The sequence below is a fragment of the Hippopotamus amphibius genome, chromosome 7 (assembly GCF_030028045.1).
Source record: "Hippopotamus amphibius kiboko isolate mHipAmp2 chromosome 7, mHipAmp2.hap2, whole genome shotgun sequence".
Taxonomy (NCBI): Eukaryota; Metazoa; Chordata; class Mammalia; order Artiodactyla; family Hippopotamidae; genus Hippopotamus; species Hippopotamus amphibius.
Window position 1 is genome coordinate 76936613 of NC_080192.1, and position 14978 is coordinate 76951590.

Consider the following 14978-nt stretch of genomic DNA (forward strand, 5'->3'; position numbering starts at 1 on the left):
CCAACCAAAAGTTCTCTCCAGCTCTAGGAAAGAAAGGAGTAATGATGAAATGGAGCAAGAACAGCATCGCTCTTACAAATGGGAGTACCCCTGTACATTAGGCAGAGTGCTGATTTTATAAAACAGACATTTTTTATTGTTCACAAAATGCATGAGTCAAAACATATGTACAGTTTTTTGCTGTCCTACTAACAGAATAAAAATGATTCCTTAATATATATTTATAAAAAATGTACTTACAGATCTAAGCCTTCTTATTGTATCTTCCAATACTATTATATTATTTTGCTGGCAAATGAGTTCAATCTGAAAAACAAGCCAGAAAAAATTGTTATTTAGGTGTAAAACATTTAAACTGATTTCGCTGGAAAGAGAGCATCAAAAACAGAAGCCACTTAAAAATAAAAACATGCAGACAGTGAATATTTTATGAAAGAAAAGATAACCCACTCCTTTATGTTTACCTACTTTTGATGGTAAAAGAACCTAGAATGAAATTAAGCAGTTTCTTTAAATTATCTAATGTTTTTTGTATAAAATACTAATTGATTTTATTTTGTCAAATTATTCCTCATAAACTGGAACAGAATGTTAACATTAATTATAATTCTGATGATAATAGGGAAGAGTCAAAAGAATGACTAGAATAAGTTTTCCCAAGTCACCATAGTCAGAAGTGATTACTCTTTCCTTTGAACTCTTTTAATAGCCTAGTTCAATCCAACCCACAAAATACTTTCTGTATCAGTTTTATGACACTGTCTTAAAAGCCACCTGCAGTCATATATTTAGTCTATGACTAGATTGTACATTCCTAGAGGATAGTGAGCGTGTTTTTATGCAAAGCTGTAAAGTTCTTTGTTAAAAGTTGGCATATTAGTTTAATGGATTCTAATATGAAGTGTCTCCTGCTATATTTTAAATTTGAATTTTCTGAAATTACTGCTCCTCATTTGTTCTTTAGACCAAAGTTCTAAGATTTCTCTGGCAGTTATATTTTAGTTTATGAAATACTAGGAGGCATTATGGTATGGAATATCTTACATACAGTTTGAATAACCTTATATATAGTTTTGGATAATTCTGATAATTTTTCAATGCTTTAATTTGTACTACTATTAGACACTAAAAAGAAATGGACCTATACTGAATTATGTGTAAAGATGTCCATACAAATTAAGTATAAAAACTCTGCCAAAACACTGCCAAAAATTTTACCTAGTATGACACATTCTTATAAAAAATAAATTTATACACACATATCCTAGATACAGATGGAACATAACCAATAATATGTAAACTGAGCAAGACAGATTATGTCTAAGTATAGCAAAGTATGATTATGGTATATATTATTTTCTTTGTTATACTCTTCTATTAAAAAATGTATTACTTTTATAAAGATAAAAAATATAATGCTTATTCCACTCTGAAAAACAAACTTACAAATGGCCCAAATGAAAGGAGTTAGCCAAGTGCTTTCATTTATTTGACAATTATTTAATGAGGACCTACTATGTGTTTGATATTGTGTTATATGCTGGCTAGAGCAATGAATAGAGAAACTTCTACCTTCATGGAACTTACATTCTAGTTGAAAAGAGAGAAATAAAAGATAACAGGTAAAGTAAATATCAGATAGTGATTGTGTCATTCAAAAAATATATAATGAGCACTCACACCTGTTCTAAAGATTTTAAAAAAGGGAATAAATTGTCACTCTTTGCAGATGACATGATTATTATACATAGAAAACCCTAAAGACTCTACCAGAAAACTGCTAGCACTCATTGATGAGTTTAGTAAAGTAGCAGGATACAAAATTAATGCACAGAAATCTCTTGCATTCCTATACACGAACAACGGAAGAGCAGAAAGAGAAATTAAGGAAACTCTCCCATTCACCATTGCAACAAAAAGAATAAAATACCTAGGAATAAACCTGCCTAAGGAGGCAAAAGATCTGTATGCAGAAAACTCTAAGACATTGATGAAAGAAATCAAAGACACAAACAGATGGAGGGACATACCATGTTCCTGGATTGGAAGAATCAACATAGTGAAAATGACTGTACTACCCAAAGCAATTTACAGATTCAATGCAATCCCGATCAAATTCCCAATGGCATTTTTCACAGAACTAGAGCAAGAAATCTTACGATTTGTATGGAAACGCAAAAGACCCCGAATAGCCAAAGCCATCTTGAGAAGGAAAAATGGAGTTGGTGGAATCAGGCTTCCTGACTTCAAACTATACTACAAGGCCATAGTGATCAAGACAGTATGGTACTGGCACAAAAATAGAAAGGAAGATCAATGGAATGTAATAGAGAACGCAGAAGAAAGCCCAAACACATATGGGCACCTTATCTTTGACAAAGGAGGCACGAATATACAATGGAAAAAAGACAGCCTCTTCAAGAAGTGGTGCTGGGAAAATTGGACAGCAACATGTAAAAGAATGAAATTAGAACACTTCCTAACACCATACACAAAAATAAACTCCAAATGGATTAAAGACCTACATGTAAGGCCAGACACTATAAAACTCCTAGAGGAAAACATAGGCAGAATATTCTATGACATCCATCAAAGCAAGATCCTTTTTGACCCACCTCCTAGAATCATGGAAATAAAATCAAGAATAAACAAATGGGACCTCATGAAACTTAAAAGCTTTTGCACAGCAAAAGAAACCATTAACAAGACTAGAAGGCAACCCTCAGAATGGGAAAAAATAGTTGCCTATGAAACAACGGACAAAGGATTAACCTCCAAAATATACAAGCAGCTCATACAGCTTAATACCAAAAAAGCAAATAACCCAATCCACAAATGGGCAGAAGACCTAAACAGACATTTCTCCAAAAACGACATACAGATGGCCAACAAACACATGAAAAGATGCTCAACATCACTCATCATCAAAGAAATGCAAGTCAAAGCCACAATGAGGTATCACCTCACACCGATCAGAATGGCCATCATCACAAAATCTGGAAACAACAAATGTTGGAGAGGGTGTGGAGAAAAGGGAATTCTCCTGCACTGTTGGTGGGAATGTAAGTTGGTACAGCCACTATGGAAAACAATTTGGAGGTTCCTTAAAAAACTACAAATAGAACTACCATATGATCCAGTCATCCCACTCCTGGGCATATACCCAAAGAAAACCATAATCCCAAAAGAAACATGTACCATAATGTTTATTGCAGCACTATGTACAATAGCCAGGACATGGAAGCAACCTAAATTCCCATCAACAAATGAATGGATAAAGAAGATGTGGCATATATATACAATGGAATATTACTCAGCTATAAAAAGGAATGAGATGGAGCTATATGTGATGAGGTGGATAGACCTAGAGTCTGTCATGCAGGGTGAAGTAAGTCAGAAAGAGAAAGACAAATATTGTATGCTAACTCACATATACGGAATCTAAAAATGGTACTGATGAACTCAGTGACAAGACAAGAACAAGGATGCAGATGCAGAGAATGGACTGGAGAACTCGAGGTCTGTGGGGGCAGGGGGTGAAGGGGAAGCTGAGACGAAGTGAGAAAGTAGCATAGACATATATATACTACCAACTGTAAAATAGATAGCCAGTGGGAAGTTGCTGTATAACAAAGGGAGTTCAACTTGAGGATGGATGATGCCTTAGAGGACTGGGACGGGGAGGGTGGGGAGGAGTTGAGGAAGGGAGGGAATACAGGGATATGTGTATAAAAACAGATGATTGAACTTGGTGTACCCCCAAAAAAATAATAAATAAAAATGAAAAAAAAAGTCCATAAAGTTCCAAAAACTGAAAAAAAAAAAAAAGGGAATAAAATAGACAAATATCCTTGGCCTTTGGATACCTTTATACTCCAGCTGGGTAGACAACAAAAGCTAAATCTAACAAATAACATATAGAAAAAAAAAGAGCAATATCCTTAAGAATATTGGGAGTGTTTATGAAGGAATAGGTTGGAATTATAAATGGGGTGATCAGGGAAGTCCTAACTTAGGGAGTCAACCATGTAAAAATCTGGGAGAAGAATATTTCAGGCAGAATATACAGCTACAGCAAAATCAAAAGACTGTCTGCTAAATTCCAAAGAATAGTAGGGAGGCCCGTGTGGCTGAGGCAGAGGGAGGGCGGGGGAAAGTGGCAGGAAAGCGCTAGAGAAAAATGAAGCAGGGGAGAGAGAGAGGCAATAAGCATGAGTGGTTGGGGTGGGGTGGGGGGCTGAGGAGAAACCTGCACAGGCTTTATGCTTTGTCTTCCACATGGTAGGTGCTAAAGTACTTTTGACTGAATCACATACAAAGTAACAGTAATGACAAGAGCTACCAGAGATCCAGTCCAATAATGGCCCCATGTTAATTAAAAATATAAATTGTATGAAGAAACTAGTAATGGTAAAAATTGCAATTCTGTTTCTTCATATTTCACAAACTTGTGTTCAATAACGTGGGAATCACTGTATTAGGTCACGAATAGTAACTCAAGATGAAAAGATAAAAGGACATGGTGGAAGTGACGGTACATAACTTTTGAGACTGAATCATAAGAGGCACTGGAAATTCTTCCTTGTTGTCTCTTTTGGATCACTGGCTGAGAGGAAGTCAGCTGCCGTAGAGAATAACAAATGACCTAGGGAGAGGTCCACCTGGCAAGGAACTAGGCTTCCTGTCAAAAGCCAAGAGTCATCTGAAAAAATTATCTTAAAAGCAAAATCTCCAGTACCAATCAAGCCATGACTGCAGCCTGGCCATCACCTGGATTACAATTTCCTGAGAAACTGTGAACCAGAACTACTCAGCTAAGCTGCACTTGAAACTGTGAGATATAAATGCACGTTGTTTGAAGTCATTAAGGTTTAGGGGTAACTTGTTACATAGCAATAGATAATACAATGGTAAATAAGCAAAACATTTTAATGAAATAAATGATGGAAGAAGTTACTCAGTGGACTTTAAAAACATGACTAAAAGTAAACTTATCTGAGTAAATAAATTTAATACTAATTCCAGGCAAAGAGTTTAGCTTCAGACTCTCCCTCCACATATCTAAAGCATAATCTCAAATTGTACAAAAAACCCAAACATTCTCAGCTTTGAAATTAGAAATTCTCAAGTCTCATCTCACTAATCAGACAAGAAATCTCTCCCCAGTGACTGCATGCCTAAACTGTACACCCAATGACTTAATGACGATAACAACACGCACCTATGTTCATATTCCCAGCACTGGTCATGCATCTTTCTAATCCCCGTTCTGCCTGGAACATTCACTTATTGAGGCTGGTGCTTTCATTTCAGAGCATTTTACCCACACAAAGGACCTATTTTCATTTGTCCTCTCTTTATTCACCTTCTAATGTTTCCCCTGCAACAGCAATGTTATTTCTACCCTAAGGCTGCAGCCCACCTCTTCTACAAATAGCTTTCCAATTCTCAAATACATCAAACATTCCATGTCATATATGGATATCTGTTTCCTAGAAACACTCATTTCTCAGCCAGGCAGAATTTCCATCTACGAATTTAACATTTTCAGTTTTAGGTAAATGCTCTTTTATTTTAGATGCTTTCCACTCTTGAAATTCTCCCTTTCGATAGCAGAGGATTCACCCTGAAACAGTACTCACTCTCTCTAAAACATACCCTAACAACCTTTTAAAATTGATGACTTCTAAACCAGGCATTCTCTTTATGGGAGTTTGGCCAACTAGGCTTCCTACAGTCTAGGAAGGAGTGCTGTTAATTTTTAATTTGAGATCACCCAGCATCAGAGGCACGGGAAGTGCTTCCTGGAGCAAAGAGGCGGTCACAAATCACGTGACGGCAGCTTTTAGAGGAACCTGTCTCAGAAGCTATCCCTGAAGTGACAGCTCAGAGAACCAGGCAGCCCAGAAACCCAGGCGTGGAGATTGATTCTGCGGGAGAAAGGGGTTCATCATGGCGGATGACCTAAAACGATTCCTGTATAAAAGATTACCAAGTGTTGAGGGACTCCATGCTATTGTTGTGTCAGATAGAGATGGAGTGCCTGTCATTAAAGTGGCCAATGACAATGCTCCAGAATGTGCTTTGAGACCTGGTTTCTTGTCTACTTTTGCCCTTGCAATAGACCAAGGGAGCAAACTTGGACCTTCAAAAAATAAAAGTATCATCTGTTACTATAACGCCTACCAGGTGGTTCAATTCAACCGTTTACCTTTGGTGGCGAGTTTCATAGCCAGCAGCAATTATAATATAGGACTAATTGTCAGCCTAGAAAAGGAACTTGCTCCATTATTTGAAGAATTGAGACAAGTTGCGGAAGTTTCTTAATCTGGCAGTGGTTTCAATGTATACCTTATCTTCATTATATCAGACACCATATCAATCCAGCAATCTTTAGACCACAACAACACTTGTATTCATGTACTCAAGAAAGGGCCCCTTTTTCCACCTTACGCTAGAGAAAGAGCCAATAGATAGAATTTATGGACAGATGAGGACATATTTTTCTTCATATTATTTTCTTTGCGTTGAGTGTGAGGAAGGTAAAATGGCTCAGTAAAAGTAATAAAATCACTACAATCACTAACTTTCCTTTGTAAATGTTATTTTGTGGTATAGGTGAGTATCACTAACTCATTTGATTCTTCTCAGAGGGTTCTGTTCTTTAACGGAGATGAAAATGATAGCTAATGGTTTTTTCTTCCACTCTGCTTTCTATAACCAATCAGTGTTTTTTAATGTTTGTGTATTCCTTATAAAATTTAGATGTGATTCATTATTGAATTCTGTTTCCAATATTGCTATGTATGTAAACATGGTAGTATAGCCCTTTTTTTCATACATGAGTATAAATAAAATAGCACTTTTAAAAGTTAAAAAAAATTTAGTTTGAAGAATAAAACAAGAAAGACATAAAACATCAATCCAGTGTTTTTGGTGATTTTTATAATTAAGACAATTAAATTTACCATTAAACTATGAATGAAGGATAACTATTATTAAAAAAGAAACAACACAAAAAAGTTTATTGAGAATGTTTAAAATAGTTAAGCTACTTTTAAATATACTTCAAATACTTTGGTAACAACGATTACAAGATAAATAATTTGCAAGTTAAAAACAAATCATTCTTTTCTACTCTCTCAAGTAGTTCTCCTAAGGACCTCCTCAAGGCAACACTGTTAAAGAAGACTGTGTCATATTAAAGTAATAAACTTCACATATTTAAATATTCCGTTATTCAGACTTTTCAGTAGTATAGACTTACTTATCCTTTACACATTCTAAATAAGTGAAGTTACTCCATATAAGCAAATACCATCCTCGTGTTCATTAACTAGGCTCTTATATTTCAAATTACTGTAACAAATAATGCCTTCAATAACACTTATGTTCCGCCTGATCATTTAATTAAGTGCTTCATCACATGCTACCAAGGCTACTTAAAAGGAGTACAAGAGTACATTAAAAGGATGTTTAATAAATAACATGTAACAACAATTAGCTTTGGGAAACTACCTTCTTACAGACAAAATTTACTAATTTGGTGATTAATAAAATCAAGATGAATAAACACATTCACATGTTATCACTTAAAAATTCAACAGGTTTTTGGCTTTCAGATATATTCTGTGTCTTGTCTATAAGCCATTAGACAGCAATGAGAAATGAAATTGTCTTCATTGTAGAATAGTATTTAAATTCCTAGTTTCTAAGGTCATGGTAGGGTACAAAATTTAATCAAGAAATAAAATGTTTATCAAAATATTGTAAAGCTTCAGTTATTAAGATAATATGGTAGTGGTATAGAAGATGGCAAATGAATCAATGAAACCAAACTGTCCAGAAACCCATCACGCACATATAAGAATTCAGCAGCTGTTAAAATGGCACTTCAAATCAGTGACTGAAGAAAGGACTAGTCAAACATACCTCACAGTAGAACAAAAAGAAATTCCTGGAGTAAAACTTTAAGTATATATATTAAAAAGTCTTAAAAGAAAACTGCAGAAAATATTCCTGTAGTTCTTGAGGTGAGAAGGCCTTCCTAAACAAGGTTCAAAACTAGGTGGCGACAGAGGATTGTCAGGGCAGTGAAATTACTCTGTTTGATACTATAATGGTATACATGTCATTCTACATTTGCTCAAATTCACAGAATGTACAACACCAAGAGCGGACCCTAATGGAAACTGTGGACTCCGGGTGATCATGGTCTGTCAGTTCATCATCATCAACCATAACAAATGCACCAGTTGGGTGGGGGATGCTGACAATGGGGGAGACTAGGCACGTGTGGGGGAGGAAGGATATGGGAAATCTCTGTACCTTCTGCTTCATTTTGCTATGAACCTAAAACTGCTCTAAAAAAATAAAGTCTATTCAAGTGTTTTAAAATGGGGTGGAACCTCAAAAAAATAAAAGATCAAAACTCAGATGTCAGTAAAGATTGACAAATTTGACTACACAGAAATTTAAAACTGTGGTAAAAACAAAAAAACTCTGTTTTTAGAAAACTTTTGTTTTTAGAAAAACTGTGTGTGTGTGAAAACAGGAAAGAATAATGGAAATGCATATACATCTATTTGTTGGTAGATATCTCTGCAGAGGAAAAAAGGATTAGGGAGAAAGAGAAATGTTCTATATACAGAACATTCCCATTGCTCTGAGTTTTTACTATGACTACATATTACTCAGGAAAATTTTTGAGAAAAAATTTTAAAAGAAATAAAATGTGAGACACAGTATAATTTAATCCTGAGACTAGACATTTAACAACATCAAATCTAAAAAATTTCAAATGATATAAATGAGAATGTCACTTTTTGTACTGCATTAATAATTACATGATGTTTAAAGTAGAACTAAAATCCTGATCAGTAGTTGGATGTTACCTAGACTTGTTCTGGTGATCATTTCATAATACATACAAATATCAAATCATTATGTTGTACACCTGAAACTAATATAATGTTATATGCCAATTATACCTAAATTAAAAAAAAAAAAAAACCTGATCAGTGATCAATCTAATACCTTTGCTTCTTCAAGTTCCTTGTCAGCGGTATCCACCACAAAATTTTTCTCTTTTTCTAGTTGCTCTGCTAGTTGGTCAATTTTAATCAATTCTTGACAAAGATGCTCATTGTGGCTGGTTAAATCATCTACTTGACTGCTTACCACCTCCTTACTATCCAAGAGTTTCCTAACATATTCTTCCAAGCCATGATTTGTCTGTTTGAGATCTTCAATCTGTTATAAGCAGAAAGAAAATAATCACATTAAAATATTTCCTTAGCTTTCCTCTGAGGAGAACAGACTGGATGCAGGAAGGGAAGTTTGCTTCCCTGGCTAGGAGACTTAACTGTATGTCTTTTTTTACTTTCTGAATTTTGTACCATGTGACTGTATTATCTATCTGAAAAAAAATACACTAAATGAAAATTTAAAGATTTATAGCTATAGGGAATTCCCTGGTGGTCCAGTGGTCAAGACTCTGCTCTTTCACTGCCCAGGGCACAAGTTCGATCTCTGGTCAGGGAACTAAGATCCCTCAAGCCAGGTATCAAAAAGGTTTATAGCTATAATTCTCAAGACAATTTACACAGTAATAACAAAAAGCTTAGTCTTGATTTTTAACAAAACTATTAGAAAAATTGCCAAATATTTATATCTGCAGAAAGGAAACCAGTCTCAAAATTATCTAATTTTAATAATTAATATCATCAATTAGGCATTCTTTAGAATTAAATTTCTAACTATCGTCATCAAAATATGTTAACTCTTTAGAAAAGTCCTTTTGAACATATCGGTAACTTACTTGACTAAGCTAAATACCAAATCAATCAAGTATTTGCTGACTAATGTGGAAGACCACAGCTTTCTTTCCCAGCCCACTATCAAACCATCAACGGACGAAGAAAAGGGCCTTTTCTATCACGAAGGTATCCAAGTGCCTTTAAAGGAAAAAAAATATATTAGACCTATTGAATAATGATAATATGTCAAGAACTATGTTATTCAAAAGATACAAAGATAGGTTAGGCATCTGCCCTCATAGAATATATTGTTTACTTGAGAAAATACATATACAGTATGTTAAGTGTCATAAGAGAAATATCTGAGATAAAGTGGTGGCACAAAGGTCCTGTGCTACAGGATGTGTCTCTCACTGTATATTTTAAAAATGTTTATTGAGCATCTACTATATTCAAGGCACTATGTTGGTACCCGGTGCAAGATGTGAAAAGACAGAAGAAAAAAGTCTTGGCCTTTAAAGAGCATCTAAAATTGCTAAATCCCTTACTGAATGTTATTCTTAGTTCTAACATTATTTTTGCTATAACCCTGCCCTTTACAAATAACTAGACATTGCTCTTTCCAAACCATCAAAATCAACAGTTTTCTTTAAAAATATAAACTTTATTATTTGTCACTATATAAGGAAATATCCTAAAGGTCATGAATTATATGTAACTAAGAATACTACAAAGACATTTATTATACTCAAGAAGCAGAATAAAAGCCATTATTTTAATCCAACTCTAACTCTGGTATTTTGTAAGGCACAATAACTTGTGAGATTTACAGATTGAGTTTAAATTGTCAAAACCAGCAAACAAAAAAACCTAAAGAATTTTTTAAAAAGCAAAAAGGGAAACTGTAAATGCACTTATTGCTTTAGTTGGGCCTTTTATCACAACCAGGCTGAATTTCAGCAATACCTCCTTCTCTCTTCTTTTTTGGCCTTCTCCCAACTAAGCTAAAAATTCCTTGAAAATGCAAATTTGAGGTAATCCCTGTAGCCTGATGGTGCCTCATTACACTAAGAATAAGATGAACAATTGCCATTTGTGATCCCAGGCCTACTGCCCTGTCCAAGCCCTTTCCCACCATTTCCAATATACACCTAAGCTTCTAGCCACGCTGTAAGAAACAATCTCGCTAAAATCATTTTAAAACCTCTATTAGGGAATTTATCTACAATGTTATATACTATATCACAGAACCCTCTTTCTGAGAATGCTCCAGGAAAACTCTGCTCAGGTCTCAATCTCAGGGAAACATGTACTTCTTTTGTATATCTGGTTTGTTTTTATCCTTTGGATTATAAATTATTTAACTACGATTTCCTTGTTGCTTTCGCCTCCAGTAATTTTAAAGCAATCTGCAGCTTACTTCTAGCAACTAGTACAGAAACTGTGCAGTGATTTCCTGTTTGCTCTTCTCATCCATGCTTTCACTAAGTTTCTTTACTTTCCCCCACTCTTATTACCTATTTTCCTTACTAGCATTTTTTAAACTATGGGATGTGAGATAAACTTTAATTTGTCTTTCTGTCTTTGTTCATGGCTTCTACAGTGCTACGTCTCTGAACAACAAGAACATGCTAAAAATGTTTGCTAACCTTCCACTGCCCCAGGAGAGGTGACATGCTTCTCCTCTCTGGGCTCCCATAAAGCTTCTTATATATTTTTATCTTAGTATTTTAAAAGATGTATTATAATCATTTGTTCATTTCCCCATCCCTTCTGCTAAATTCTAAGCAACTTTAAAGGGATTGTGTCACTAATTTCTGTATCAACATCTCATTTATGTATCATTTATTATATATCTAGTACATGATGCTCAATCATTAAATGAATAAAACAAAGACATTATAAATAAATAAATGAACACACCTTGACATCAAGCCCTACTTTTACTTAATTCCAAGACACAAGTACTTTAGAGGTGGAGGTGAGAAAGGATGTGGGCTTTGGACTGAGGCAGACAGGTTTAAATCCTGCTGCAGTTCCTCACCAGTCACTTAACCTTAGACAATTTACCATATTTTCTTGATCCTAAGAGATGCATCTGACTTCAGAAAAAATAAATGGAAGCTTCTTGAGTTTCATCTGTTAAATGGAAAGAATACCTACAATTTTCAGGGTGTAGTTAGAGAGATATAAAAGTTCAAGTAAAATTTCTGGCAGATAATAGGTACTCATAAAACAGCTTTTATTAAAAAAAAAAACTTTTTATTTTGAAATACCTAAAGATTCACAGGAAGCTGCAAACGTAGTACAGAGGTTCATGTGCCTTTAACTCAGCTTCCCCCAACAGTTACATCTTAAAAAAATTATAGTACAATACCAAACCCTGAGATATGACATTGGTACAATGTGTGCCTACTGTTGTCTACCATTTTATCACGTGTAAGTTGCTGTAACTACCACCTCAGTAAGGTACAGAACTATTCCATCACCACAAAGATTACCCTCCCATTACTTCTTTATAGTCACAGCTTTCTCTCCCCACCCTTAACTCCTAGCAACCACTAATCTTTATAATTTTGTCATTTTGAGAATATTACATAGTCAAGTGATACAGATCACAGTATGTTATCTGTTGACATTGGCTTTTTCACTCAGCATAGTGCCCTTGACATCTAAGTTGTTACGTGGATCAATAGTTCATTCCTTGTTATTGCTAAATAATATTCCACGGTATGGATTACCATGGTTTGTTTAGTGATTCACCAATTAAGAGAAGTTTTAGATGTTTCCACTTTGGGACTATAACAAATAAAGTCGCTATGAACAACTGTACACAGGTTTTTGAGTGGACATAGTTTTCATTTCTCTGGAATAAATTCCCAGAGAAATGAAATTGCTGGGTTGTATGGTAAATGTATGTTTAGTATTTTAAGAACTAAACTATTTTCCAGAGTGGCTGTACCATTCCCCATTCCCACCAGGAATGTATGAGTGATCCAGTTTCTCCTCATCCTTGCCAGCATTTGGTATTGTCACTATTTTTTAACTACTCTTAACAGTGTTCATTATTATCTCATCATGGCCTTAATTTGTATTTCCCAGATGTTTAGAAAAGATGAACATTTTTTTTGTCAACAATCTATCCTGTGAAATATGTCTTTATATCCTTTGTTCATTTTCAAATTAGATTGTTTGCTTTTTACTGTTGAGTTTTGAGAATTCTCCATGTGTTCTAGATGCAATTCCTTTGACAGAAACAGGGGTTGTAGCTTATCTTTTCATCCTATTAACAGGGTCTTTCACAGAGCAAGAGATTTAAATCTTGATGAAATCCAAATTATCAATTTTTTCTTTTACGAATCACACTTTTGCAGTCATGTCTAAGAACTCTTCACCAAGCCCAAGGTCCTGAAGATTTTCTCCTATGTTACCTTTTAAAAGTTTCATAGTTTTTATGTTTTACATTTAAATCTATGATCCATTTTGAGTTAATTTTTGTATAAGGTGTGAGGTTTAGATCTAGGCTTATTTTTTTACCTAAAAGATATCCAATTGCTCCAGCACCTTTTGTTGAAGAGACTACCTTTCTTCATCAGATTGCATTTGCACCTCTGTCAAAAATCATTTGGCTGTACTTGTGCAAGGCTATTTCTGGATTCTCTATTCTATATCATTGATCTGTGTCGATCCCTCTAGCAGTACTATACAGTCGTAATTACTGTAGCTGTATATTGTTTTTAAATCAAGGAGAATGACTCCATTTCATTCTTTATCAAAATTATTTTTTTGCTGGGATTTTGATGGGAATCATATTATACTTGTATATCGATTTGGAGAGAATTGATACCTTTACTATGTTGAGGCTTCCAATCCCTGAACATTTGTTTAGATCTTTGATTTCTCTTATTAGCATTTTGTAGTTTTCAGAATGCAAGTTCAAACTTATTTTGTTAGATTTACATCTAAGGATTCCATTTTCTGTTTGAGTGATTGTAAATGGTATGTAATTTTTAATTTTGATTTCCACATGTTAATTGATAATATAAAAAATACAATATGTTTGTCCTGTATTCTGACCTTTTGAACTCATTTATCAGTTCTAGATTTTACACTGTAGATTTTATGAGATTTTCCAGGAAGATCATGTCATCTGTAAACAGGGATAATTTTATTTCTTCACTTGGGTCTGAATGCCTTTCAACCTAGCTATATCATCACATTTGAAGTGAATTTCGTATAGACAGCATAAAGCTAAGGTCATGTTTTTTAAATCCACTCTGCCAATTTCTATCTTTTAATTGGTGTATTTAGACTACATATATTTAATGTATTTACTTTTATGTTAAGATTCAACTGTGACTTTTTTGTTGTTTTCTGTTTTTGTTGTTGTTGTTTTTCCCTTCTGTTTTGTTTTACCTGCTTTCCTCTGGGTTACCTGAACACTTTTTAGAACTCCATTTTGATTTATCTATAGCGATTTTGAGCATATTTCTTTGTATAGATTTTTAGTGATTGCTCTAGGTGTTTCATTATATATTCGTAAGTAATCACAGCCTACATTTAACCAGTTCAAGCGAAGTGTAGAGACCTTACCTCCTTTTACGTCCTCTACCCTCCCCTATTAATAAAATAATTGTCTCAAATACCTCCTCTACATGCACTGAGAATTACATTTGACAAACATAATTTAGAAAAGGAGAAAAGGAAATTCTATCACATTTACCCATATTTTTGTTCTATATGTTGTTCTTCCTTCCCTCCTTTTCTTCCAAGACTATTCCTTTTATCACTTCCTTCCTCGTTAGAAAAATTCCTTTAGCTATTCTTTTAGGATAGCTTTGCTGGCAACAAATTCTCAGTTTTCTTCATTTGAGAGATGTCTTAACTTTCCCTTCATTTCTGAAGGATACTTTTCTAAATACTGAATATCTACTGGGTTGACAGTTCTTTTCTTCCAGCACTTGAAAAGTGTGCCACTTCCTTCTGATTCCCACGTTTTCAGATCTGCTGTCATTTGAATTGGTGCTCCCCTATAAATAATGAATTATATCTTTCGCTTCTTTCAGGATTTTTCTTTAGTTTTCAGTGTGAATATGAAGTGTCTCAGTGTAGATTTCTTTGGGAGACTCCTGGCAGGTTTTCACTCACCTTCTTTCATCTGTAGTCTTTTGCCACATTTGGGGAATATTTAGTCATTATTTCTTCAGCCCCACCTTCTCT

At 34.5% G+C, this 14978-nt stretch overlaps 2 protein-coding genes across 8 annotated transcripts in view; one reads left to right on the forward strand and one right to left on the reverse strand.

Annotated features, from left to right (window-relative positions):
- The window catches only part of TSGA10 (testis specific 10), a 117316-nt gene that overhangs the window by 90567 nt on the left and 11771 nt on the right, over positions 1 to 14978 (reverse strand). For 3 of the 7 annotated variants that reach the window (XM_057742905.1, XM_057742899.1, XM_057742900.1), the window contains exons 3-4: positions 9037 to 9252; positions 241 to 306 (exon numbers count right to left, since the gene is read on the reverse strand). Coding sequence is in view for 3 of the 7 variants with exons in the window: in XM_057742899.1 (XP_057598882.1) it covers positions 241 to 306; positions 9037 to 9252 (282 nt within the window). In the remaining 4 variants the exon portion in view is untranslated. Of the gene's footprint in view, positions 1 to 240; positions 307 to 9036; positions 9253 to 14978 lie in introns of those variants that run through there. The other 4 variants (XM_057742902.1, XM_057742901.1, XM_057742904.1 and 1 more) reach the window with 3 other exon arrangements.
- On the forward strand, positions 5953 to 6327 carry LOC130857337 (ragulator complex protein LAMTOR3-like). Its single transcript, XM_057742906.1, has one exon. It carries the CDS (start codon positions 5953 to 5955, stop codon positions 6325 to 6327), a length of 375 nt encoding a protein of 124 aa, XP_057598889.1.

Excerpts from the sequence above, each read along its gene's own strand:
- LOC130857337 (XM_057742906.1), top strand. The coding sequence starts at position 5,953 with ATGGCGGATGACCTAAAACGATTCCTGTATAAAAGATTACCAAGTGTT.